Here is a 27,305-nt window from a genome sequence, read left to right as displayed (position 1 = left end):
GTCAGCAGCAAGCTTCCATTCCTAATTCCTGTAAGCAATCAGAACTAAAGACAGGATCAGTAAGTGGAGAAGTAGAAGACAAAATGTGGATTGTTGATGTGAGTTTAATGCTGTCTGTGGATTCATTAAATCATCCGATTGGTGCAACTTCCTGGTTCAGTCATCTTTTGGATGTCTTATACTTTGACCTCCTAAAGTGTTTTCCAGTATGAGTCAAACATACAGATTCAGGCACAGTGCTGAATGAAACTTCACTCTGTCAGACACAGTAATGAAGTGCTACATTTAACATATTTATTAAGACCCAGGTATGTACTATGGTCACCCAAGACTAAATGAAGACTAGATTATTTAGGTACTGTAGTAACATTGCTGTCATAAAGAGCTGAATATTCTCCAGTTCAGTGGTGTTCCAGATGCACAGCACTGAAAGAGCATGGGCTGGTTCAAACAGCAATTGCCACAGCTATCTGACACTGGATGAAGATTTGCTTGAATCATGGAATCCCTACAGTGGAGAAGGAGGCCATTCAGCCCATCGAATCTGCACCGACCATAATCTCACCTAGGCCCTATTCCCGTAACCCCACACATTTACCCTGCTAATCCCCTGACACTACGATCAATTTAGCATGACCAATCCATCTAACCCGCACATCTTTGGACTGTGGGAGAAAACGGGAGCACCTGGAGGAAACCCACACAGACACGGGGAGAATGTGCAAACTCCGCACAGACAATGACCCGAGGCCGGAATCGAACCCGGGCCCTTGGCGCTGTGAGGCAGCAGTGCTAACCGCTGTGAGGCAGCAGTGCTAACCACTGTGCCACCATGTTTGGTTGGACAGAGCGATGTGTTTGTATCAGACTGTGCAGAGTGAACCCCAGCTCATTTGAGAGCATCATGATGTATTTGCATTGAGCGACTTGTGGCGATTTTGTTTGTGTTCTTATCAAAGTTGCTACTTTCTATTGAGTAAGATGCGATTGTGTGATCAGCCTTGTGGCATACTGAAAATCTGTTATTAAATTGGTTACGTATTTCAAATACAATACTTTGTTTCATTTGTTTTTCCCCATGTACCTACTCAGCATGGGCAGTGAATAACTATATGTTGCCATCACATCTCCTGATGGCACTTTTGGTGGCTACGTGATGGGTATCAACATGTGGCTGAGGCAGAGTTCTGCGAATGTTTACCCCAGTGCTTTGGCTAATGACCCCACAATTTGCCATCTAAACAGACCTGTTTTGTTCTAGCATCCGTAGCTGGCACTTAACCTGTTCTCCAAATCTGTCCCCTGTAATTGTGCAGTATGCCCTGGATTTTATTTCCCCATCGGTGGGGTGGGATGGGGTGGGGGGGGGGGGGGGGGCACACGGAACTATTGATTGATGAGCTCAAGATCCAAAGAGCTCAGCTTAGAAAGGTGCATCACAGATGTCCAGAAAGGGTTACCATCTCATGAATTTCTCCTTCATGTTGGAGTCCTTTCCCTCGTGGCACAACTCCATATGTTGTACTCTGCAATACATTTAGAGCTCTGGTGAACTATACTGTCTGACGATGTTAAAGGTGTGTATCTAGTGAAGCTGTCCTGTCGATATATATAGCATTGTAACTCTGCATTTCTGTTTCTGTTTTCAGGAATAGCAGGATGGGTCTGGACTTTGATGTGAAAACATTTTGTCACAACCTGCGTGCAACCAAGCCTCCCTATGAATGCCCGGTGGAGAGCTGTCGGAAAATTTACAAAAGCTACAGTGGCATTGAGTACCACTTGTACCACTATGACCATGACAACCCAGCCCAACAGACCCCAGTGCGGAAACCTAAGAAGAAGGGGCGTAACTCGCGGACGGGCACACAGCAGTCTCCGAACCCGTCGGAGATATCACAGTCGCCGAGTCGGGAGATGCTGACGTACGCTCAGGCGCAGCGCTTGGTTGAGGTGGACATTGAAGGACGGCTGCACAGGATTAGCATTTTTGATAATCTGGAGGTGCTGTCCGAGGATGACACGACAGCGGAAGATATTGTCGAGTGCAACAGCAACAAGGAGAACGCAGAGACGCCAACGGCAACGCCGAAGGCTAACAAGCACAAAAACAAGGACAAACGCAAGGACTCCAGCCATAACAGCACTGCTTCTGCCACCAAACTGCCAGAGGTAATCTACCGTGAAATTGACCACAGTGCGTCAGATGCTCCACCCCGCCCATTGTCTTATTACCGCTACATTGAGAAGTCAGTTGAGGAACTGGATGAGGAGGTTGAATATGACATGGATGAGGAGGACTATGTGTGGCTTGACATCATGAATGAGAAAAGGAAAATTGAAGGCGTGAACTTCATCCCACAGGAGGTGTTTGAGTACCTCATGGATCGGCTGGAAAAGGAATCATACTTCGAAAGCCACAACAAGGGAGACCCGAACACGTTGATTGATGAGGATGCCGTTTGCTGTATCTGCAATGATGGTGAATGCCAGAATAGCAATGTCATTCTTTTCTGTGACATGTGTAACTTGGCCGTTCACCAGGAATGCTACGGGGTCCCCTATATCCCCGAGGGACAGTGGCTATGCCGCAGGTGTCTGCAGTCTCCATCGCGGGCTGTAGACTGTGCGCTATGCCCCAACAAGGGTGGTGCATTTAAACAGACAGACGATGGGCGATGGGCACATGTGGTCTGTGCCCTGTGGATCCCAGAAGTCTGCTTTGCAAACACTGTTTTCCTTGAGCCAATTGACAGTATTGAGCACATCCCACCAGCACGCTGGAAGTTGACTTGTTATATCTGTAAGCAGCGAGGGTCAGGGGCATGTATTCAGTGCCACAAAGCCAACTGTTACACAGCATTCCATGTAACCTGTGCGCAGCAGGCAGGACTGTACATGAAGATGGAGCCTGTGCGGGAAACTGGTGCGAATGGCACCTCGTTCAGCGTACGGAAGACGGCATACTGTGACATTCACACACCACCGGGGTCAGTACGCAAGCCCCCAGCTCTCTCCCATAGTGAAGGTGAGGAGGAGGAGGACGAGGAAGGAGAGGACGGGAAGGGGCCCAGTTCGGAGAAAGTGAAGAAAGCCAAAGCTAAGTCGAGGCTAAAAATGAAGAAAGCACGGAAGATTCTTGCAGAAAAGCGGGCGGCAGCACCTGTGGTTTCGGTGCCCTGTATTCCACCTCACAGGTAAGCCTTTTGGAGTGTGCGCTTGCTTATCACGGATACATGTTGGACTGGGGATTGGAGCTGAGTTGTAATGGGCTATGACAAAATAATACAAAGCCGTCAATGGATGTTGGACTTGTGTATGCTGATGGGAGAAGGATGGTTTGAAAATGCATTTGAACATCGCATAGGGGAGGGCACCAGATGGGTTTTCTCAAAACATGCACACACTACTCAAAATCATTCAGGCATTTGCTTAGCTAACAGTTGCTAATGATACTGATTAATAATATTTTATTAAAGCTCTATTTTACCTGCGTTGTATTTGAGGACAGAGATAATTTATGGAATGAGCATTGTATGAAACAGTTGTTCATTGCAAAGGGTGTTATCTGTGGATGGAAACTGATGGAACAGGCTCATGTTGAACAGTGACTGCATTGGGCAAAGAGACTGTGAGGAGTGACTAAATCTGACAGCATGAAAGAGACGAAGAAGCAAACACCAGCTGACGGCAATTTACCCCTGGAGACCTGGATTAATTATTGCACCTATGTTCGTGTTAACTTACTAGCTCAATAAATCCTGGCTAAATTCTCCAGAAAATATGAGTAGCAGGCAGGATAATATTCCATAATATGTCAATCATTAAGAATATTCCAAATTAGGATATTAAGATAGCAATTTAGTGATTTTTAGGGATGCATAATTGTAAAAAGGACATGGTTGTGCTGATGCAGTTATTAATTATAGGAATATAGTGGGTAGAACAAAGCCGTTGTCCCTCCAGGCTATGTTCGCACACTTCCTAGTCATTGTTACAGAACAGCAGGAAGCAGGTTGCCTGCTCATTTACGATTTGGTCAGAAATCGGATAGGATATGGATCATTGTGGAGGAAACAAACTGTATGTTCACTGTTCTTTGGGTGATGTTTGTTCGAGACTGTGGTTTAGGACTTGTCTTAGATATGGCTGTTTGTGTGAGATAAAGGTGGTAACCGATAGAAACAGGAATGGAGCTTGTGCTTTTATCTGACCCATCTCACGCCACAGCAATAGTTGCTGCTTTTAAATTTATTGCTCAGGATTTCACAGAGGCTGTGACTGTGAAACTGCCAGCGTTCGTTGCCATTACTCCGCCGAAACTGATGGCAACTCCTGGAGTCCGCATGTACGCAGAATAACGTGGAAATCCAGAAGCTGCTGTCAGTGAGTTTACCCTCCTCAATGGCATGCACTGTAGAGACTGCTACCTCCATTGCAATCGTGAATTGACGAAAACGTGCACTTCCTTCCTGTTTGTCTCATCGTCCAAAAGCTGGGGAAAGTTGCACCTTGTTGAATGAAGTGTGACTGGGTTTGTGACTGGGTTTGTAACAGTGTTATAACTTCATAATTACTGCTAAAGACAATCACAAAAAGCTAATATTATGTTCGTGGAATGTCAGATTTCTCTATAATGATAAATAACTTCCAGATATTTAAAAAGATATACAAACCTTTTCTTTTTGGAAGCTTCTAACTTAACCCAATCACAATCATTTAGTTTGCAAACTGAAAACTTGAATTAAAATGAAGGGATTTGGTGGTTTTAACAGCCTGCTTAGCTGTCTGCAAATACTTCAGTGCTCACCCTGCTTGCTAACATCACTACTTTTGCACAGCAAGGCATCCATTTGACTTGGTGGGAGAGAGGAAGACTATGTCACAGAGGTGGCTAGATCTTTATAAGCCACTTTTCTTCAGTGGGGAATGCTGTTACTTCGCTGTTAACTGCAAAATCTGGGCTGCTGTTTCAGTCTAAAAAATCTTGATGTTTAAACAAATCTGTGCTTGAGAGGAGAAACAATTCTCACTTGCAGTAATCCATTTTTTTCCCTTTTGACCTGAATGGGGTAGACTGGGCTGACTGGCCTCCAGTGAGTGGGTACTTATGACTCTATGGAAGTGTTGACTGGTGGTGCTGTGTGTTTCCAGAAGTCGGCGGCTCTCTGGTCTCCTATCCATTCAGCCTTTCTTCACTCTACAATTTATATCTAAGCTATTTAACCGTGAGGTTACAATGGGCTGCCCTGACCAGGATCCCAGGAGTAGGAAGGATGCTGAGAGCTGCCTCTTGATGGACACATCACACAAACTAGTGAATCAGCTCTTCCAACCATAGTCCCAATGGCTATGGCAGCTTCCCTCAGGTTTTCCTCACAGACTGAAGAAATTAAAAACTAGTGCAGGGCGTACTTTAAAGTAAAGTTAAAGTTTATTTATTAGTCACAAGTAAGGCTTACATTAACACTGCAATGAAATTACTGTGAAATTCCCCTAGTTGCCACACTCCGCCGCCTATTCGGGTCAATGCACCTAACCAGCATGTCTTTCAGACTGTGGGAGGAAATCGGAGCACCTAGAAGAAACCCACGCAGACACGGGGAGAATGTGCAAACTCCGCACAGACAGTGACCCAAGCCGGGAATTGAACCTGGATCCCTGGCAGTGCTAACCACTGTGCCACCCTGCTGCCTTTATAATGTCCATCACGATATTGGACTGAAGGCAGGGGACGAGAGAGAGCTAATCTTTGGCTAAATGCTCTGTTTTTATTTGCATGATCATGGTTGTAGATATTTAGCTATTTCTTGTTTGAGTGCTTCGAGTGCTTTGTGCTCACTTCAAGGAAGGCCACACCCTTTTCAGTTACTCACTTGTCCGTGCAGCCTGCAACCTCACAGCTCCGCCTTGCTGAATTGTTTCACTGATTGCAAGATTCACCTCTTCCCCATTCTTTTGGATTAGTACAATCTATTGAATTAGTAAGAAGGCCCTATTTAATATACTAACTCTTCCTGGTAGGATAGTAGAAGCAAAAAAAGGAACCGTTTAGAAGGCAGTTGGATAGTGTGATGGGAGACCAGAGGTTTCTATGTAAAATTGTCCTTAGATGTGCTCAATGGGCTTGTTGATCTTTCCTTTTGATTTGCGTTCTTTATATGTCTGTCCGTATCACTATGCTAATGACGCCAACGCTGAAAGGATTTACAGTTTTAAATTGCTCTGCGTGTCATGCTGTATCACGCTGTTTATATTGGTGAGATTTAAAATGATGCACTTTGTCAGTTACCTGTTTCTCATTGTGTCTGTAGCTGTGCTGAATCACAAGTAATTTGAATAAATAACTGTTGAAGAGACACATATTGGTGGCACAGTGGCTAGCACTGCTGCCTCACAGCGCCAGGGACACGGGTTTGATTCCCGGTTTGGGTTACTGTCTGTGTGGAGTTTGCACATTCTCCCCGTGTCTGCGTGGGTTTCCTCCTACAGTCCAAAGATGTGTGCAGGTTAGGTGAATTGGCCATGCTAAATTCTCCCTCGGTGTACCCGAACAGGCGCCGGAATGTGGCAACGAGGGGATTTTCGCAGTAACTTCATTGCAGTGTGAATGTAACCTATTTGCGACACTAATAAATTAACTTTTAAGCGATTGTTTTTCACCTTAATTCTTTCTATCCTGAAGATAGTGGCTTGTGTTGGCGTAACTTGGATGCTTCTACAGTGAGATTGATTTAAAGCATATCACTTCATTTCTATTCCAAAAAGAGCGTTTTCGGAAAAGTTGTCGTTGTAGGGTTAAATCCAGTAAAGTGATTAGATGGGAGCCAAGGTAATCTCCCATATTTTTGGCATTCGATTATAGTAGTGTAAGGGAATGACTGATATTGCAAAAGGAGGTGACAGCATAGAACATTCAGGAGGGAAATGTATTGTGTGAATGAAGGCTCCAGACACTTTGTGTTCTTGGATAGCAGCTGGGTATTGGTATTTTGTACTTTATTGTATCAGTGAAAATACCATGTTAGCTTGTGCATCTGTACATAAGGTAGTGTGGGCCAGACAAGACAGATTTTCGCTGGAAGTGAGAGCTGGTACTCACGAAACTCAATTTTGTGGTTATATTGGTCATAAATGTGTGTCCTATCTCTTTAGATTGCTTTTAATAACTATTTCTAACTTCAGCAAGCATTTTTTAAAAAAAAGTGAAACGAACAAGCGGATTCAAAGCCTGTGGTTTAAGATTTAGGAGCGCATGGTTGCCCATGCATGGATTAATTACTGCTGAATAGTCTGGTGAACAGAGTGTCTGTCTTTGTCATCGATGCTACAGATGTGGTTTCTAGTTTTGCATTGCAAACAGACAGATATTTAAAACCAGGATTTTAAAAAGATGGAGAGGCCAAGCGCAACGGGAAAGGATGTCTAAAATGGGAAAGAGTGTAATTAACTCCGAAAATGAAAGATGTGAGTTCATAGAAATAAACAAGTGCATCGTCCACAGGGCTCATCGAACATCTGAACTGTAGGGCAGTGGTAGCAACCTATCTTCTAATAGCCCGTTTTTGTTGTTCATAAGAAACCTGATCATTCGAGAAGATTAGAGAACCTGTGGTGTGGTATGTGTCATCGTGCATGCAAGGACTTGGAGAGGTGTAGCTGATTTTCTTATTTTATGCAAAATGCACTTTGGGAGGTGGAACAGAAGGGAAGCCCGGTATAAATGTATTGGTTAAAAAGACTGAAGTATTTTTTAACATGATAAATGTGTAGGGTTATGGGATGGTGGGCCTGGCTAAGATACCCTCCCAGAGATTCGGTGCAGATGCAATGGGCCAAGTGGCCTCCTTCTGCACTGTAAGGATTCCATGATATGCATGTGTTTTTGAGACATGGACTTTAATGGCAAGGATGGGTTTTACAGAATCATACAGTGCAGAAGGAGGCCATTCGGCCCATCGAGTCTGCACCGATCACAATCCCACCCAGGCCCTAATGTCCAGCTGTAGTTGTCCTGAGAAGGTGGCGGTGGCCCTTCTTCTTGAACCATGCAGTCCATGAGCTGATGCTGTTTCTGTGACGAAAGGGCTGATCTATTGCCTGATAATTGAGAGAGTATTTAACAACATGTTTCTGGGCCAACATCCAGTGTTCCAGGTGAAAGGTTTAAGTAAGAAAAGAGCTGACTGAAGGAAAATAAAAGATACAAAGTAATGGGTTATGTAAAAAAAAAAAATAGCATGATTAATAAACGCCTGCTTTGGTTATGAACCAGAACGTCGCCCAGCTTTAGCACACTGTGATCAGACCAGCAATTGTAATAATTTACTCAGCACTTCTGGTACTCCAGTGAAACAAGGGCATAATCAAAAAAGCTGAATATCTCTGAGATGTCAGGAACGTAATGGAGCAACAAGTGCAGTTAGATTGCAGGATATGTCTGTACCTTGTCTTCCCTCATAGTTCAGTGTTAGCTCAAGTATATGAATATCTGCTGTAAAAATAAAAGAGACCGCGTTCTCCCCCTTTGAATGAATGCAGAACATTAGATCAGAGATTATATAGCTGAGTAATTTGTTTAAAATGTCATTACTTTCAAACAGCTTTCTTTAAGAGTGTACTTCTGGAAAGCTGATAAAATGATGTCCCCCACACTCTATCACCCCCCACCCGCGCGTGTGCGCACACACTCTGTCACGCCCCCCTACACACTCTCCCTCTCCTCCACATAGTCTCTAATCACTTCTGATGCACCTCTGCTCTCCAGCACCTGTGCTTCCTGGGCCCTGCACCTTGGCACTTCAGCTCCCTTGGCCTTTCCCCTGGATACCAGGCCCTAGGCTCTCCGGCCCTTGGCTCCCCAGGTACTGCTCCTTAGCTCCTGCTTCTCGGCTACTTGGCCCTGAGCTCTCTGAAATCCTGCTTCTTGGTTACCCGCCCTTGGTTCCCCAGCCCAGGATATGCTGCCAATGGTGTTCACTGCTCCTCCAATCACAGATTGTTTCTCTCTCTCATTTGCCGCTGATAGGTTCACTCTGAGAAACAAACATGGGAAAGAAACGGCCTGTGATTGGACAAGCAGCTCTATGTAGATTCCTCCATTCGAACCTAGCTGTTTGACTGGCATTTTGAAAACTGGCTTGGGGGGGGCTGCAGAGTGGGGCTTTGGCTCTCTGGCTGCATGTTGGACAAGCCTGCTCTAGTTGGTAATAGACAAGTGAGATAATCAGGTAAGTAATTCTCACCCTCTCACAGTGGGAATATCTTCCTCCGCCGCCCCACAGTTTTGCCAAATAGAACTGGCATCGCTAGATAAGAAATTTGGTGGTGGATCGAAGCAGTCCCTAACATAAAGGGAAGAAAAGGATTGGGGTAATGGAGACCCCCATCGGTAGTAGGTAAAGCAGGACCACCACCACTGGGTGACCTGAGTCACAGTATGGGCTGCAGTACGCTGGGGTAAGGGAAGCAGACGGTGTTTGGAGGTCCTTTTTCTTATCATGCCCTTTCTCTCTGTCAGACTCTTGTCCTTTGTTAGGATGGTAAACTCACGTTCTCCATGACTATAGTTAAAACTAGCCTAAGGTCACGATATTCCATAGCAACGCACAACTTGATCTCTTCAGATAATCTAATCAAGACTGAGATGTTAACTTTGGTATTTTAACTAACAACACACTGTTTTTTGTATTGAAGCTTTTCACCGTCTGCTTATGCTAATGAAACTTATATGTTCCTTTCCCAGTACCGTTACCCCTTTATAGGAGTAAACATTACATCTCATTTCTTATTTTTAGGCTAAGTAAAATCACAGGTCGATTATCTATTCAGCGTAAGAGCCAGTTCATGCAGCGACTTCACAGTTATTGGACGTTAAAGCGACAGTCGAGAAATGGTGTCCCACTCCTTCGGCGATTACAGTCCCATTTACAATCTCAGCGAAACGCAGAACAGGTACATGGGTGCTTTGTGTAAATGGTTTTACGAGATAACGCACTTAAGCTTGTAATGATAGCTAGCACAACTTGTTAGAAACTAAAATGGCAAATCCAGTATATTGGGTGTTCGATTCGGAGTGTTTTGATTCCCTGGCATTAGACTCTCCTGCAGCTAACATGTTTCTTTTGTATTTGTTCATGTGCCAGTAATTATAGACAAACAGTAAAGCAGGAAGTTGAGAAAAGCTCAATCATCTTACTCGGTTTACTCATTGAGGTCCTGTTTTACAGCAAACACAGACTAATTGTCATCCCCTCCTCAGCCCAGGCGCAAAATTAATGTTCATTCAGCAAGAGATACCAAAGTTCAACTGCGCCTCCCCCGTCTAAAACAAGTTTAAATCCATTTGCCCAAGTGTTTCCTTTATCTGTTCTGTTACATGCACAGGAAGTGAGAAAGTATTTAATTCTGCTTTTCTTGCTACCTTCAGAGAGAGTCCGAGGAGAAAAACTGCGCGCTGAAGGAGCAGCTGAAATCGTGGCAGCGACTGCGACATGATTTGGAAAGAGCACGACTGCTGGTGGAGCTGATCCGTAAACGAGAAAAGTTAAAGCGAGAGGAGGTTGGACAGCTCTTCAAATTCAATTTTAAAAGTGACCTGCTGTGGTGCTAGGTTGTGATCCATTTTAGATTTAGTTATGTACCCTTCGGTTAAACGTCCTGTTTCAGGATGAACAAGCAATGAGCAATTGGGCTCATGATCTTCAATTCAGGTTAATGCCATTGAAATAAGGAGACCAGCACTGCGTATAGCATTCCAGATGTGGTCTCGCCAATGACTGAAGCATAACCTACATCCTTTTGTAATCAATTCCCTGAGAGCTGAGAGGATTTACTGATCAGGAAAGTGAGTCGGGGAATTAATAACGGAAAATAAGGAGCTGGCAGATGAATTGAACAGGTGTTTTGCTTTGGTCTTCACTCCAGGGGATACAAGTAATATCCCAGAAATAGTTGTAAATCAGGAAACGGGAGGGAGGGAGGAACTCAGGGAAAATTGCAATCACCAGGGAAGTGGTCCTGAGCAAATTGTTGGAGCTGCAGGCTGACAAGTCCCCAGGTGCTGATAAACTTCATCCTCGGGTCTTCATCAGCGAAAGAGATAGTTGATGCGTTAGTTTTAGTTTTCCAAAATTCTCTCGATTTGGGGAAGGTTCCATTAGATTGAAAAGTAGTGAATATAACTCCTTTATTCCAAAAAAGGAAGGGAGACAGAAAGCAGGCCAGTTAGCTTAGTATCTGTCATCAGGAAAAAGTTAACAAGCTATTATTAAAAACATTGTAGCAGGGAACTTGGATAAATTCAAGATAATCAGGCAGAGTCAACACAGTTCTATCATTTGGAAATCATGTTTAACCAATTTATTGGAGTTATTTGAAGAACTTAACATGTGCTGTGGATAACGGAGAACCAATGGATGTACTGTACTTAGATTTCCAGAAGACATTTCGTAAGGTGCCACATCAAACGGTTATTGCGGAAAATAAAAATTTATGATGAGAGAAGGTAATTTTCTGGTTTGCATTATGTAACAAGTGGTGCACAGGAATCCATGCTGTGGCCTCAGCATTTTACAATTTATATAAATGACTTGGATGAAAGAACCCTTGGTGTGGTTGCTAAATTTGCTGATGATACAAAAATAGATAACAAAGGAAGTTGTGAAGTGGATGTAAGGAGGTTAGATAGAAAGAGATACAGAAAGGTTAAAGTCTATTTATTATTTATTAGTCACAAGTAGGCTCACATTCACTGCCGTGAAGTTACTTTGAAAATCCCCTAGTCGCCACACTTCGGCACCTGTTCGGATACACGGAGGGAGAATTTAGCACGGCCAATCCACCTAACCAGCACATCTTTTGGACTGTGGGGGGAAACCAGTGCACCCGGAGGAAACCCACGCAGACATTGGGAGAACGTGCAGACTCCGCACGGACAGTGACCCAAGCTGGGAATCGAACCCGGGTCCCTGGTGCTGTGAGGCAGTAGTTCTAACCACTGTGCCACCATGCCACCCAAGTGAGTGGGCAAAGATCTGACAATGGAGTATTATGTGGGAAAATGGCCATATTGGTGGTGTGGGAGTGTATGACAGCTGAGGTGCAGAATGGCATACTTTGCTGTCTGTTCCCTTACCAGACAAGGATTCCAGAAGATCTAGGGAAGAATCAGTGAACTATATTATTTCCAGGGTATTGTAGCACACACAGCATTAATTCCGTGCTCCTTGCTGGAATTGTATGAAACATTTTGCAGAGAGAAAACTAATCAGACAGAGAAGACTGACATGCATTTATATTGCAATGCATGCTCCAGAAATAAATCAAAGTGCTCACCGGGTGAATTATTTTTTGAAGCTCGGTATTTTATGTGGTTACAAAAGCTCAGTCCTTGATCCCACAAACAGCAATGAGCAAAGTGGTCAATTGACAATGTTGGTTGAGAGGGAAGTGTTGTTCAGAGCGCCAAGGATCCCTTTTTTTGTGAATGGTGCCATGGGATCTTTAATATCAACTGAGGCAGTAGATGGAGCTTCTGTTTAATGTCTCATCTGAATGACAACACTTTGTACAATGCAGCACTCCTTGAGTACAGTGCTGAAAGGTCAACCGATGCAATGTGCTTGGGTCCTGAAGTGAGGTTTCAACTTGCAAATTTTGGTTCAGATATGAAATTTATAAACTACGGTAAGAAAGGCACTGAATGCTTGAACTAATAGGGGATTTGATTTATTATTGTGACATGTATTAATATGAAAAGCATTGTTTCTTGCGCGCTGTACAGACCAAGCATACCGTTCATAGAGATGGAAAGGAAAGGGTGCACAATGTAGTGTTACAGTCATAGCTAGGGTGTAGAGAAAGATCAACTTAATATAAAGTAGATCCATTCAAAACTCTGATGGCAGCAGGGAAAAAGCTGTTCTTGAGCCGGTTGGTACGTGACCTCAGACTTTTGTATCTTTTTCCCGACGGAAGAAGGTGGAAGAGAGTATGTCCGGGGTGCATGGGGTCCTTGACTATGCTGGCTGCTTTTCCGAGGATGCGTTATTTGTTACAAGAAAGATACCAATTTTATTCACTGCAAATTTTATTTCTAATTCATACCTTTCTGATTTGGTTCTGACCAGCTAAAGATACAACAGTTTGCAATGGAGCTGCAGCTGACCCCTTTCCTGATCCTTCTCCGTAAGACGCTTGAACAGCTCCAGGAGAAAGACACAGGAAACATCTTTGGCGAGCCTGTGCCACTAAAAGAGGTACGCTTTTTTGATTCTGGTAATTGCCTTTGGCGTTTGAATGAATTCCTAGCTTCAGAATGTTAATTAAATAGATGAAGTTAAATTAAATGCCATTACTTAATATTAATTTACATTTTAAATTGTGATCAGGTTCCGGATTATTTGGATCACATTAAAAAACCAATGGATTTCCAGACCATGAAGACGCAGCTTGAGGGCCATCACTATCGGACGTTTGACCAGTTTGAAGAAGATTTTAGCTTGATTGTGAACAACTGCTTACAGTACAATGCCAAGGATACAATATTTTACCGTGCAGCAATCAGGCTAAGAGACCAAGGCGGTGCAGTGCTGAAATATGCTCGCAGGCAAGCAGAGAAAATTAGCTTTGATTATGAGACAGGAATGCATGTGCCTGAACCCGTGCCAGCAGAAGATACAGGACAGCTCTTCTGGGAAGAAGGTAAGTGCAGTTTCAACATGCAGTATTATGTATTAGTTTTAATTTTTTTTTAAATCGTTCATGGGATGTTCATGGGCATCTCTCTGGCTGGGCCAGCATTTATTGCCTATGCCCAAGGGCAGTTGAGAGTCAACCACATTGCTGTGGCTGTGGAGTCGTAAGCCAGACCAGGTAAGGATGGCCTACATGTGACATTAGTGAACCAGATGGGTTTTTACAACAATTGATGATGGTTTCATACTCATTAAACTTTTAATTCCAGATTTTTATTGAATTCAGATTTCACCATCTCCATGGTGGGATTTGAACCCAGGTCCCCAGAGCATTACTCTGGGTCTCTGGATTACTAGTCCAGCGATAATGCCACTACGCCACTGCCGCTCATTATTGCTTGGGAAGAATTAGCATATCATACCCGTAAGTTTTATAATGACCTGTGATACAGTACTTTGTCGCTATCCAGCGAGCTTGTACTTTGTTCAATTCAAGAAACCAGACAAAGCTTTTGGAGTTATAAAATTGACCTTTATTCCAGCTGTAGCAGGGAAGTATGCCTTCCACAAGGTGGCGTACAGACTTCCTCAATGTTACATGGTATGAGCATTTATACCTTTGGTTATCTTACAAGTAATTTGCATATACCAATCACAAGTGTACATTTGTTCTGAAGTCATTGACATCCAATTATATCGAAGTTCTGATTACTTCACTAATGTTAGGTGAATATAGTTAACCAATTATAGCCTCTATATGCTTGTCTAATTATAATGATTAATTATTGATGAAGCACGCGTATAGGGCTACACCATCCAAGCATTCACACCTGCTGTTGTGACTACTACCTTGTGGTTACCAGAGCTCTCATCCTCTTGTCTTTTGTTCAACTTGTTTGGGCTGCCCATCTGTAGGTGTGGGAACTGCGCTGAAATGTCTTCATAGCAGCTTCCCAGGGAACTGTGCTGTACTCAATTCCCAGATAAACTCTGCTGCTCCCAGCGATGTTCACCCTTTTTACTGATTTTTAACTCTTTCAACCTGCTTTCCAAATTTGGTAGCTCATTGCATTCAGTTTTACCGTGAAGCCCAGTTTCTGTTCTCGAATCAATTTCTGCAGTCCTTCTTGTTCGTAGATTATATCCAAAACCGAGAGAAGGCAAAGGTTTGATAGTTGCAGTGGTTTTATGAATTTCAGCTATTCATTTTTCATAGTCAATGTTCTCCCTTGTTTGTCATGAAGGTTCTCGTTCATGCTGGGGCCTAATTCCATGGCAGATAAGCAGCCTGAGTGCCGAGTCTTTACATGCAATCCTAGATAGGGAGTGTTGCGCAACCTTTCCATTTTGAAGGGTATCAATACAGAGATTAATCCTGTCCTCACCTGACCTGTGGAATTCTTTACTGCAGAAGAGTGTAGAGGCTGGGTTGTTAAGTATGTTCAAGGCTGAGCTAGACAGATTTTTAATCAGTAAGGAAATCAAGAGTTATGGGGATAAGGTGGGAAAGTGGAGTTGAGGATTATCATATCAGGTCAGTCATGGTCTCATTGAATGGCGGAGCATCAGTTCACCAGATTCTCTATCATTCCTGTACCATGTCTCGTCATTGTTTGAGATCCAACCCACAACAGTGGTGTCATCGGCAAATTTGAAAATCGAGTTGGAGGGGAATTTGGCCACACAGTCATAGGTGTATAAGGAGTATAGTAAGGTGGCTGAGGACACAGCCTTGTGGAGCACCAGTGTTTAGGATGATTGTGGAGGAGGTGTTGTTGCCTATCCTTACTGACTGCAGTCTGTGGGTTAGGAAGTCTAGGATCCAGTTGCAGAGGGAGGAACCGAGCCCCAGGCCATGAGTTTGTTGATAAGTCTCGTAGGAATAATGGTGTTAAAGGCTGAGCTGTAGTCTATGAATAGGAGTCTGACATAGGTGTTTGTTATCTAGGTGTTCCAGGGTTGAGTGTAGGACCAGGGAGATGCCGTCTGCTGTGGATCTGTTGCGGTGATAGGCGAACTATAGTGGATCCAGGCAGCCTGGTAGGTAGGAATTGATTTGTGCCATGACTAACCTTACGAAGTACTTCATAACGATGAATGTCAGCCACTGGATGATAGTCATTTGAATAGATGGCAGGAACCTGCGGAACTATTCCTCAGCAAGAATCGATATTTTCCAAAGAAGGAACTCACCAAGAGAAAAATGACAAAAAAAAATTACATTGAGGTCTTTGGAGATTCATAACATTGTTACATGAGTGCCTGTCCTTCCTATATAATAATGGGGTTGGGTATTGGTGTGGCATATCTTATAACCTGCACTTGAATGTCTGTAAATTTTGTATCCTATCATTAAAATTGTTCAAGAATTGTTATATTTTAACAATTGTTATATTGAAACAAAATAGGAGCTGTTAATGTGGTGTGCATTCTTGAATCTAATTGTTGTTCTAGGTATTTACACAGTACATAAACACAAAATGTACGAACAATAATTGTCAATGAGATCTTGCCACTGCTCTATCACTTTGTCTGTACTGGTCAGTCTTAAAGATCATGATAAAATAATTGTAATGTAACTTTACAGTCATATCCATCATTAGAAACCTGATTGTGAATGTTTTCTTTGGCTTGCTTCCTTTCTATCTGTCTGTTTCTTTCTTGTTTTCCCTCTCACAAACAACTTCTCTGTTTGCCTTGGTCTTTCTCTGGTCTCCATGTCTTGCCAGAAGTGGACCGACTGCTGGTCCCTGAGAACAGATCGCATATGCCATTGGAGGAACAGTTGAAAGTACTTCTCGACAAACTGGACACAATGGGCTCCACAAAGCAGAACAATGGGCGATCACGTCGAGCCAAGCTCCTGCGGAAGGAGATCGCCATGATTCGACGGAAACTTGGTCAGCACAGAGAGGCAAATGCAGGATCAGACCGGCATGGTGCACCGGGTCGTGGGTCTGCGGCTGGACTTAACCCGTCTGCTAAAGATGGGCAGACAGACAGTGCCGCTGAGGAAAGCAGTAGCCACGAGACTGGGAAAGGTATGGATGAAACCAAGTTCCCAACAATCCTGATTTTCTTTTAACCCAGAGTCTGCAGAGAATTTTTTTCAAAAGCTGGATGAGGAACCACTAAGTTATTTTATGCTTTAAAAAATGAATTAAAAAAAAAAATCTATGGCTAGATGGCAAGTTTGGAGTATTGAGATTTATTAATTAGATTGTGGGAAGATAAGTTTTCTCCAGTGATTGGGAGTCTTCAAAAATTATTTCAGCCAATATTTCTCTCTCAACACAACGTTAGAAATTGCTGACATTTATCTCCCCAACCTTCATTTATGGTACAGGGGAACCGAATGCCTGCTTCAGTTTAACACCGAGTGTGAAGCCACACATCCCACTATCTACACAAAGCTTTGATATAAGCTTAATAAAAGGGAAGTAACACTCAGTGGGTTTTCGTATAGTCCTAAAGGTTACAAAGGGATGGTCTCATCACAATTATTAATGTCTCTTAGCTGCCCATTGTTCCAATGTTTTAGGGTTTAAAACTCCTGGCTAAGCAGCCAGGGAGCAGACAGATGACTGTGAAATTCACTGCCAAAACATTGAATGTATTCAAGAGGCAGCTGGATATAGCACTTGGGGCGAATGGGATCAAAGGATATGGGGAGAAAGCAGGATTAGGCTTTGACAAAGGGTCGTCTGGACTCGAAACGTCAGATCTTTTCTCACCTTACAGATGCTGCCGGACCTGCTGAGATTTTCCAGCATTTTCTCTTTTGGTTTTAGGCTATTGAGTTGGACGATCAGCCACAATCGTAATGAATGACAGAGCAGGCTCGAAGGGCCAAATGGCCTCCTCCTGCTCCTATCTTCTATGTTTCTATGTAAATCTCTAGCATTGTCAGTAGAATGGAGCAGGATGTGGATGTCAGCTTTTGCATGGGGTCCATCTTAACCTGGCATGGAATTGTGCCTAACACCCTATTTTTATGTAGTAATTACTATTCTTTAAGGGAGATCGGGCTGTTGGCCTAGCCATGGACAGAAAATGTCAACAGTTTTAGCTCTGGCAAACCCAGAAAATCCAGTTCTCTTTAGCCACGCTGTGTTATCTTACAGTTTGTAAAAGCAAATTAAGGTGATAAGGAGTGACCGAGAAACAATGAATATACAAATGCTTCAACTTTTGATGCGAAATTGGTACAAAGCATGCCATTAGTATTCAGCAGTTATCTTTTACAATGCGGGAAAACAAAGGAAATATATGCCTTTTGATGAAGATCTGATTTTGATGGGGAAAATATGTGTTCAAATGACAAGAGTATGTTGCCTCCATTGTGTCTTTTACTCTGGTCCCTGTTGGGGTGTTTAAACTTCATGCGTTTACTCTTTCCTGTCTCCAATTTTCCAGATTACTGGTACCATCATGCAAATGTGGTGCCAACTGCAGACTTTATCTCCATAAAGCAGCTAGTAGTGAATTAGAATTTGATCTTTTTAATAATTGAGCTGAATGTTTATTCAATGACTTGCTGATGAATTGAGATCTGTTTGGGTTTGGCTAAACTTGCAAATTCCCTGCAGTGGAAATATCAGTCAGTGACTGCTGTTCTTAGCAGAGTTCTCATTGGTGCAGAGCCTGTAAAGCATCTGCTTCCAGTCACCCCTTAGAATGTTAATTGAAATAAAAATCATTTGCGACTAAAGTTGAAGAGGATTGTCAAATGTTAGATATGGAATAATCTACAGAAAATGTGGTATGCAAATATATGCATACACTTGGGAATTAGTTATAGCTCCTGGCTGTATGATACTTGTCAAGACCCATTAGACGCCCAAGAGTATTGTCAGGATGCAATTATGTATGCTTGTGCAGAGAAGAAAATCAAGGAGGAAAGAAATTGAAGGGGGCAGGGCTTAATAAGCTCCAAGACTACGGTAAAATATTATGACCAGCTTTCTTAAGTCCTATTTGAGTCTGATTTTGGGTTTTAAGGGCCAATTTCAACTCCCAATGAGGAACAAATGGCAATCCAGTAGATAGAAAGCATGTTTGGAGTGTGGCGGGGAAAGGGGAAGGGCTGGTGGGAAGGGGAGAGTGGTGATGGGGACAAAATCTAAGAAATGAAAGATGTGCCATTACGCCATTACACTACTGGGTGCAGTCTGTAGACCATTACCTTGTGGGAATGATGTAGAGGAGCAAATTTGCAAGTAAGTTACAGAGAGATGGAAGAACTTTGGAGAAGTGAAAATGGAGGGAGGATTCAAGTTTTCCCTCTATAGACTGGGATGAAAATACTGTAAAGCCATGATGTGGAGATGCCGGCGTTGGACTGGGGAAACACAGTAAGAAGTCTCACAACACCAGGTTAAAGTTCATGAGATTTATTTGGTAGCACAAGCCACTAGCTTTCGGAGCGCTGCTCCTTCATCAGGAATCACCTGATGAAGGAGCGGCGCTCCGAAAGCTAGTGGCTTGTGCTACCAAATAAATCTCATGAACTTTAACCTGGTGTTGTGAGACTTCTTACAATGCTGTAAAGAACAGAGAGAGAGAAGAGTTTCTGGTATGTTCAATATGTTACTGGTATAACCAAGAAGGAGGCATTGCTTGATCTGGTTCTGGGAATGAGATTGGGTCAGGTGGATCCAAGTGTCTGTTGAAGCACATTTAGGGAACAGTGATCATATTATTTGTAAGGTTTAGATTAGTTAGGACAAGGGACAATCGAGAAGAAAGATTCTTCATTGGAGGAGGGCCACTTTCAGTGGCATGACAACAGACCAGTTCTGGATGAATTGGAACCAAGGATTGGAGACAATATTGTTGCTGAACAATGGGCTGCCTTTAAAAAGGAGATAGTTCAGGTACAGTCCCACGAGGGGGAAAGATAGGACAAACAAAGCCAGAGCTTCTTGGGTGATGAAAGCAATGAAGCAGAAAATGGGTGTGTATGACAAATTTCAGATTGATAATACAAGTGAGAACCAGACTGAATATAGAAAATCCAGACAGGAAGTGAAAACAAAATGAGAAGCAAAAAGGGAGTGTGGAAAGAGGTGGCATCTGAACATAAAAGAGAATCCAAAATTCTTCTAAATGCATACAAGTAATAAAGGGTAGTAAAAGGATGGGTGGGCTGATTAGGGATCAAAAAAGGGATTAATGTATCAAAAGAGATAAGCTGGTCCCATTGGCGGACAGGCCAAGAAACAGAGGACACAGATTTAAGGTCAATGGTGGAAGGATCAAAACTGACATGAGTCATAGAGATTTTACAGCACAGAAAGAGGCCCTTCAACCCATCATGTCTGTGCTCGTCATCAAGCACCTATCTATCCTAATCCCATTTTCCAGCCCTTGGTCTGTAGCCTTGGATGTTGTGGCATTTCAAGTGCTTCTTAAATGTTGCGAGGATTCTCACCTCTACCACCGTTTCAGACAGTGTGTTCCAGATTCCCACCACACTCCGGGTGAAGGGGTGTTTCCTCAAATCCTCTCTAAACCTCTTGCCCATGAACATAAATCTACACCCCCTGGCTATTGACCCGTCCACTAAAAGGAAACATTTCTTCCTAACTACTTTATCTATGTCCTTCATAATGTACTACATCTTAATCAGGTCCCCCCTTCAGCCTTCTCTGCTCTAAGGAGAACAGCCCCAGACTATCCAGCCTCTCTCGTAGCTGAAATCTACCAGCCCAGGCAACATCCTGGTGAATCTCCTCTGCACCCTTTCTAAGTGCAATCACAGGTAAAATCTTTTCACACAGCTAGTGGTTAGGATCTGGAACGCATTGCCTGCGAGTGTAGTGGAGGTAGATTGAATTCTGGCTTTCAGAAGGAAATTGGATAAACTCCTGAATGATGTTTGCAGGACAACCAGGAAAGGGCTTTTGCAGAGATCTGGCACAGACACAATGGGCCAAATGGCCTCCTTCCATGCTATAGCCATTCTATGAATTTAAAAATAATCCCTGTGCTACGACGTGAATTTGATTCTACTTAATTTAGTTTTGGAAACTTTTAGGTAGTCATTTGATTGTATATTTTTAGTGATGTAAAGGATGTTCTTCTCTCAAAGGGTCATAGAGTGTTGACTTTTATCACTTGGCCTTTATTGAAAAATGTTCCTCTTCTAGGTCTTGGCACTACCTCTTCATCAGCCTCGGCAGCAGAAGTTGGTAGACGGACAAAATTCCTTTTCACAGCAAAATCCAAAAACAAATGTGTGGGTTTGCCCAAACGTCCAGGGCGGCCACCCAAGAATCGCGACACTCAGCTCCCACCCAACCAAGGCAGTAGCCCTCAGAACCCGACAGCACCACAAACTCTGACCAAATCCAGCCAGCTGAGGAAACGAGGCCGCAGCCCAAGCACGAGCTCCGAAAGCGACAGTGACAAGTCAGCTGAAGGCGACGCGCACATAGGTAAAAATGGTGCTTCACAGCGACTTTATGTAAATTTGCCTGTCTAGATTACCACTGCTAAGCATTTAAAATTCTGACAGTGAAGCTCTGATTAAAATGCTGAAGGACCGGTTGGAACAGTCAGTTGGAATGATGGACAAAGTTAACCACCATTTATAGTCAATAGGCAGAAGGAAAATGCATCCCAATGACTTTACAACTCTGGAACCTGATGTTGTAACTACCTGGTGTTGTATCTATTCATTCCTGATGGAATGCACATCATCTTTGTATGCGGTTCATGCAGTTCCAATGTAAAGTGCATTCTTGGCAATCTCAGCCTACTTGTTAGTGAAGTTGAATTCACAGTACAAAGCTAAGAAATTGTAACTAAACCATAAGTTTAGCTTTTTAGACTGTAAATCTAGTGGCATGGATTGCTTGCATTCATAGTACTTATAAAGAGCCGGCAATATGTTTCATCAGATTGCCTTCCAAACAGTGAAGATGAAAATCTGCTCACCAATGGACTTGGAAAGGCTGCACCTTTTGAGGCAGTGTGGAGGCTATGTGTCCTGATCAAACCTGACAATATTCAGTCTGGGAGCACTTACTGTTGGCACTGCAAATAGCAGGCATGAAATAGTCCGTTTGCCAACACTGACATCTGTAATCAAGAAGACTACCTAAAAACAAAAGGTTTCTTGGCTATGTAGCTTTTAACTTGTGTTGAGAAATTGTAGTTTTCTTTTGTTCTCAGTGGAAATTACTGTCTCCCCACATAATCAATATTCCTATATTCAATGCACACTAATCGTAGAATCCCTACAGTGCAGAAGGAGGCCGTTCGGCCCATCTAGCAACAATCCCACCCATGTCCTATGCCCGTAACTCCATGTATTTACCCTGCTAATCCCATTGACAATAAGGGGCAATTTAACATGGTCAATCACCCTAACCCACATATCTTTGGACTGTGGGAGGAAACCGGAGCATCCGGAGGAAACCCACACAGACACTGGGAGAATGTGCAAACTCCACACAGACAGTGGCCCGAGTCCTTCGCGCTGTAAGGCAGCACCAAAGCAAGCTAACCACTGTGCCACCATGCCACCCTACGTGTTAAAATGTTCAATATTTTGAGCTCTTGCTGGTGTGCCTAACTGGTGTTCTAATATGCTGCAGTTGTGTTCAGACTTTCATTTGCAATTTTCACTGTGTTGTTTGTTGGTGGCAGAGAGATAATTGACTGATACTTGCGCCACAGAAAGGGAGGGAAAAATATGTTGTGGTTTGCTGTTCTCTGTCAGTCTCCAAGAGCACCATCGGAATGATGGCAAAAATATTTGGGGAGAAAGCCTTGGGTAGAACAAAGGGTAGAAAGGAAAACCATTTAGTTCATCAAACTGGGTTTTCCTTTGACCACTGGCCTGTAGGCCAAGTCAGGCCTTTTCTGTGCTGGAATGTACCCAAGCTTTAAACATTTAAGAAGGTAAAGTTCTTTGAAATGCCTTCTTAATTCCGAAATTTAATCAAGCAAAATTCTGGGATCAGGTTGCACCTCGAGATATCTGTACGATTGTGGCCCTTATTACGAGTGTGACCCAAAGTATAAAATGTTAACTCGACTTTGGTAACATGGGGGATATGATTTTGTGCTTGGTGGAACCACAGGCTTGCGAGCGAAGATCTGATTATGACGTAAAAACCGACCTGTAAGATGCTGTGGGAGAAATTAAGAGGGAAATGACCATTAACAAAACAAACTGTGCTTATTGTGTGGGTACACTGAGACATCTCACAACACCAGGTTATTATGTGGTTGGCAGATCTTTTCTAATCTGGTTTGCATTTTCAGGTTTGCCAACAAATGGGTTTGATGGGGGCAACCAACCCGTGAATGAGAGCTTCCGTGTGTATCGCAACGAGCGAAGCCTCCCACGGAGCAGTTCTGACACTGAGTCCAGTTCCAGCACCAGTAGCAGTGCAGCCTCAGACCGCACTAGGTAACTGAGTTTTCTTTTGTGCATTTATTACCAAGGTAAACAGTGTATTGGGTGTCTGTGTAGCTCAGCATCTTTCCTGTCATTTCTCATGTCTGGGTTTGCAGCCTTTTGCGAGGCAGGTTTTCTATGTATACCCATAGTTAGGGTCCTACTCAGGCAGTGTGATTTTAGTGGGCACAAGCCTATTACACTAAGATTGGGACTAAAATTTTTCTTAAAACTAATAAATTTACTAAATGAAACAAAGATTTGGCACTCAAGTGATCAGTCTTATTCAGAAAAGCTATAATAATAGCTGATTGAATTTGTACTGTTTCAGTGGGTGTGCAAAGGTTTAAGATGTGTTGTTCAAAGTATTTTCTCTGCTTTTTGGCATTGCTGTGTCTGACCTCGGTTTATTGGTGCGAAATATGTGTACCTGTACTCATTGTATAGGATAAATTGTATTGACTGTTACCTACAGTAACAGTTAGTTATATTTTTTATTGGTAAAAGTAAACTGATCAGAATAAATCAACAGAATCTAAATCACCTTCGGTACAACAGGCTGCCTTAGCTGGGTTTATGATAGCAGTGTAACAAAGTCACATTTGCTGCTCAAAGCACCAATACAGACTTAAAAAGCATCTGTTCAAAGTCTATATCCACCATATCATTGGTAGGCTTCCAGTGTTCACAATCTTCCTTGAGTCACACAGAGTTAATGACACATGCTTTCTCTGAATGGCAGTCTAGCTGGAGTGTTGAGTTATTGCGTTTTGCTCTCTGATGCTCTATTTTACTGGCTGGGTTAGATCTGCGATGTACTGGTTAGGTTAAAATGGTCCCCTATGCCTCACCATACTGCGACATATTTTGTACCACTGTTCTCTAACATAATGTCAACGTTTGCAGATGAGAGGTACATGCAAGAGTGAGTAACACCCACCTCCCCGGAGGGTGGCAAGTAGAGTGCGGGCCTAGAGGAAATTATAGCATTTTCCAAGCATTCCCCACTGGAACTTTCATCCTAAAGGAATTTTCTTTCTCGCACTAGCACAACCCCTTCGAAGCAGGGTCGAGGGAAACCTTCTTTTTCTCGAGTGAACTTCCATGAAGATAGCAGCGAGGACACTTCCTGTACAGAGAATGAGTCCTATCCAATCGGATCAAGCAGGCATGGACATGGTGGTGAGTCCACTTTTGGAGGGGGTAAAAATTTTTTAGAATTTGTCACTTAAGTTCTAAAACATTTTCCTTCTATCAAGTCATAATCACAAACGGGTGCTGTCAAGTAAGGAAGATTAAAGTGTTTTGCTAAATGAGGTATGTGAAAAGGTTGTTGTGTACTATCAAAAGTGTTGTGTGTACTATCAAGTCTGACAACAGCAGTAGCACCTGACATTTTAGTAGCAGAATAAATGAAAACATAATGTTTATACACATGTCTATGTGCATGCATATGCATGTAATACGACATTGTATAAGATGCCACCATTTGTATTAAATGTGCTGCATGTTATATTAGGACATATATTGCATCACAATGTCACACATGATATAGGAAAAATGTAAGTTCCTATAAGTAACAAAAATGGAATTGTATAAAGATTACAAAGCATTAGATCAAGGTTTGTTATGAGGCCAGAATATAATGGCAAGACAGAAAGTGTGAGAAGCGCACAATAGAAAAGAAAGGTTAACATTTTGGGTGTACACCGTCAAAAGGATAATGCATCTTTTCTTTTTGCAGCTGCTGATGGACCTGCTTTGTGTTTCCAGCATTTTCTGCTCTAATTGTAATTCCCAGCAACAGTATATTTTTTTACATTACTTTATGTTCGATAATTATATCCAGTCACCATTCAGAGGAAGGCCGGTGTTTTAATTGCTCTGATCAGTCGTGCGTGTTACATGCCTTTCAACAGGTCCTTGAATATGTCCATTGCATGCACTCTCTCTGCTATCAGTTTTTCCTCAGTTCTAATGCGGAATATAATCTTTGTGCACATCTTGCTTCAGCTCATCCCACCAGCATCACATTAGTTAATACAAATAGGTTGGACATCATCCTGTGAAAACTATTGGCAGAAATATTTGCACTTTGTTCTGGTTTTATAGCATTTCTCCCTCATGCTTGTAGAAATAACCCAGATTCCAAGTGGAAGGATCTTCTTTAGCAAACCTTAACTTGACTTCCCGTTGTATGGTATTACTTGGAAAGGAGCTTGTTCATCATAACTGTTTTTAACATTTCGAAAGTGGGCTTAGTGCCTTTTATTTTAATGTATTATTCTCCAATATCTCTTTGTCCAGTGTACTAAAGGACTTCAAACTATATAAATATGAGCTGGATTGCATGTGGGTGTGAGGGCAAGTAGCATTTTGAATGTGGCAAAGCACTTGATTTGGAATGGAAGATCAGAACCTAACTCATAATGCAATAAGTGACTTCAGTTATCTGTAAAAACAAGTTTTCTACCCTCCATGTTGAGAGAAGTTTGAATGATTCCTGAATTTCATTTGAATTTTTAAGCAGTTAGAATTCTTGCCACATGGCGCCACTGCATTCGGAACTGCCTTTCAAATCTCTACTGAATGTGCTAAATCTCTTTTTTTATAATAGTGCGCAAGGAACTGAGCCGGTCCACAGGCTGGATGTCAGATGATGAGGACAGTCCGTTGGAGTCTCTGGATTTGGTCTGGGCAAAGTGTAGGGGATACCCATCCTACCCAGCTTTGGTATGTCCTTTGACAATGGCGAACAAGCAGTTTGCCTCTGAGCAATTCCTCGCTGGTCCTTTTACTATGTGCCGCTTCTTATCATTGCCATTTAATTTCTGCAAGTTATAACATTGCACAAAGGGTGAGATGAGTGCATTTTTCACAAGATATTTTAGTGTGTTTGTTTGTGGACAGCACCTCCCATTAGGAAATAGAATGAATAAGCTAAACTCTGGTTTGTAAATCAAAGAAGAAAAAAGACTTGCATTTATATGGTGCCTTTCACAACCACAGGACATCCCAAAGCACTTTTCAAAATAAAAACTTCATCGGCTGTAGTGTGGTCATTGTTACATTGTTGTAAATGTGGCAGTCAATTTGCACCCAGCAAATGCCACAAATAGCAATGTGATCTGATAGGCAAGTTAGGTGGACCTGCGATGCTAAATTTCCCCTTAGTGTCAGAGGATTAATAGGATAAATATATGGGGTTACAGGGATAGGGTCTGGGTGGGATTATTGTCAGTGCAGGCTCGATGGGTCGAATGGCCTCCTGCACTGTGGAGATTCTATTCTATGAAAATAAACTTTCCAAATTTTCTACAACGCGCAACAAATTAAAGTGATTCTCTGCCGCATAATACTCTCACTAGAAATCTATTGCTTCCATTTGAAAAATCGGAGAGATGGCACGGCCAAGATTCAGGAAGTTACCACACAGAGAATCATTGGTGCAGTTCCATGTCTCACCACTCTGTGGTGCTGTACGTCTGTGCTCGAACATCTTGCATTGCCATTTATAAAATAGTTAAGAGCCGTCCAGGATTCCTCCAAACACACGGTGGTTGATAGACCTTAACAGGATCTAGCCACAAACATTAATATGAAGTGGCACTTACAAAGGAATTAGGCAGAGCATACTCCCGAATGCCTGCTACTACTTGCTGTTCGCTTCTAATGGGACAAACTCCAACTGATACAGAGGAATCTGGACTGAAAATGTCAAAGAACAAAGAAAATTACAGCACAGGAACAGGCCCTTCGGCCCTCCACGCCTGCACCGACCATGCTGCCCCACTGAACTAAAACCCGCTACCCTTCCGGGGACCATATCCCTCTACTCCCATCCTATTCATGTAATTGTCCAGACGCCCCTTAAAACTCATTATCGTATCTATAGCTTATTAGTCACGATCCTTGTAGGGATTGATAACTTAAAAAGATGTTTAAATTTCCAGTGTCTGACTGGAATGATCACATGATGAAATGTAAAGTTTTATGACTTATACTCCAACAAACGAACTAAAAACAACATTGACTAAACACTATTTTTATAGCCAACTTAAACTCTAGAGTACAGAAAGTTTTCCTTATTTAATTTTTAAAATGACTATAAATCCCCAGCCATGATTATACTTTACACTGTCCCTTAGATGGTCGCTCTTCTTCCAGAACCAGTCCAAAGCTATTCTCCGTTCGAA

At 42.7% G+C, this 27,305-nt stretch overlaps 1 protein-coding gene across 4 annotated transcripts in view; it reads left to right on the top strand.

Annotated features, from left to right (window-relative positions):
• Positions 1–27,305, top strand: part of brpf1 (bromodomain and PHD finger containing, 1) — a 43,049-nt gene that overhangs the window by 3,442 nt on the left and 12,302 nt on the right. For 2 of the 4 annotated variants that reach the window (XM_078209813.1, XM_078209814.1), the window contains exons 2-11: positions 1,650–3,197; positions 9,798–9,954; positions 10,430–10,561; positions 13,131–13,259; positions 13,392–13,704; positions 16,427–16,738; positions 20,849–21,136; positions 22,974–23,121; positions 24,158–24,291; positions 25,727–25,842. In XM_078209813.1, the coding sequence (XP_078065939.1) occupies positions 1,660–3,197; positions 9,798–9,954; positions 10,430–10,561; positions 13,131–13,259; positions 13,392–13,704; positions 16,427–16,738; positions 20,849–21,136; positions 22,974–23,121; positions 24,158–24,291; positions 25,727–25,842 (3,267 nt within the window). In that variant the 5' untranslated portion in view covers positions 1,650–1,659. Of the gene's footprint in view, positions 1–1,649; positions 3,198–9,797; positions 9,955–10,429; positions 10,562–13,130; positions 13,260–13,391; positions 13,705–16,426; positions 16,739–20,848; positions 21,137–21,601; positions 21,815–22,973; positions 23,122–24,157; positions 24,292–25,726; positions 25,843–27,305 lie in introns of those variants that run through there. The other 2 variants (XM_078209815.1, XM_078209816.1) reach the window with 2 other exon arrangements.

Source organism: Mustelus asterias, chromosome 3, assembly GCF_964213995.1.
Source record: "Mustelus asterias chromosome 3, sMusAst1.hap1.1, whole genome shotgun sequence".
Taxonomy (NCBI): Eukaryota; Metazoa; Chordata; class Chondrichthyes; order Carcharhiniformes; family Triakidae; genus Mustelus; species Mustelus asterias.
This window is presented reverse-complemented; position numbering and strand designations above follow the sequence as displayed.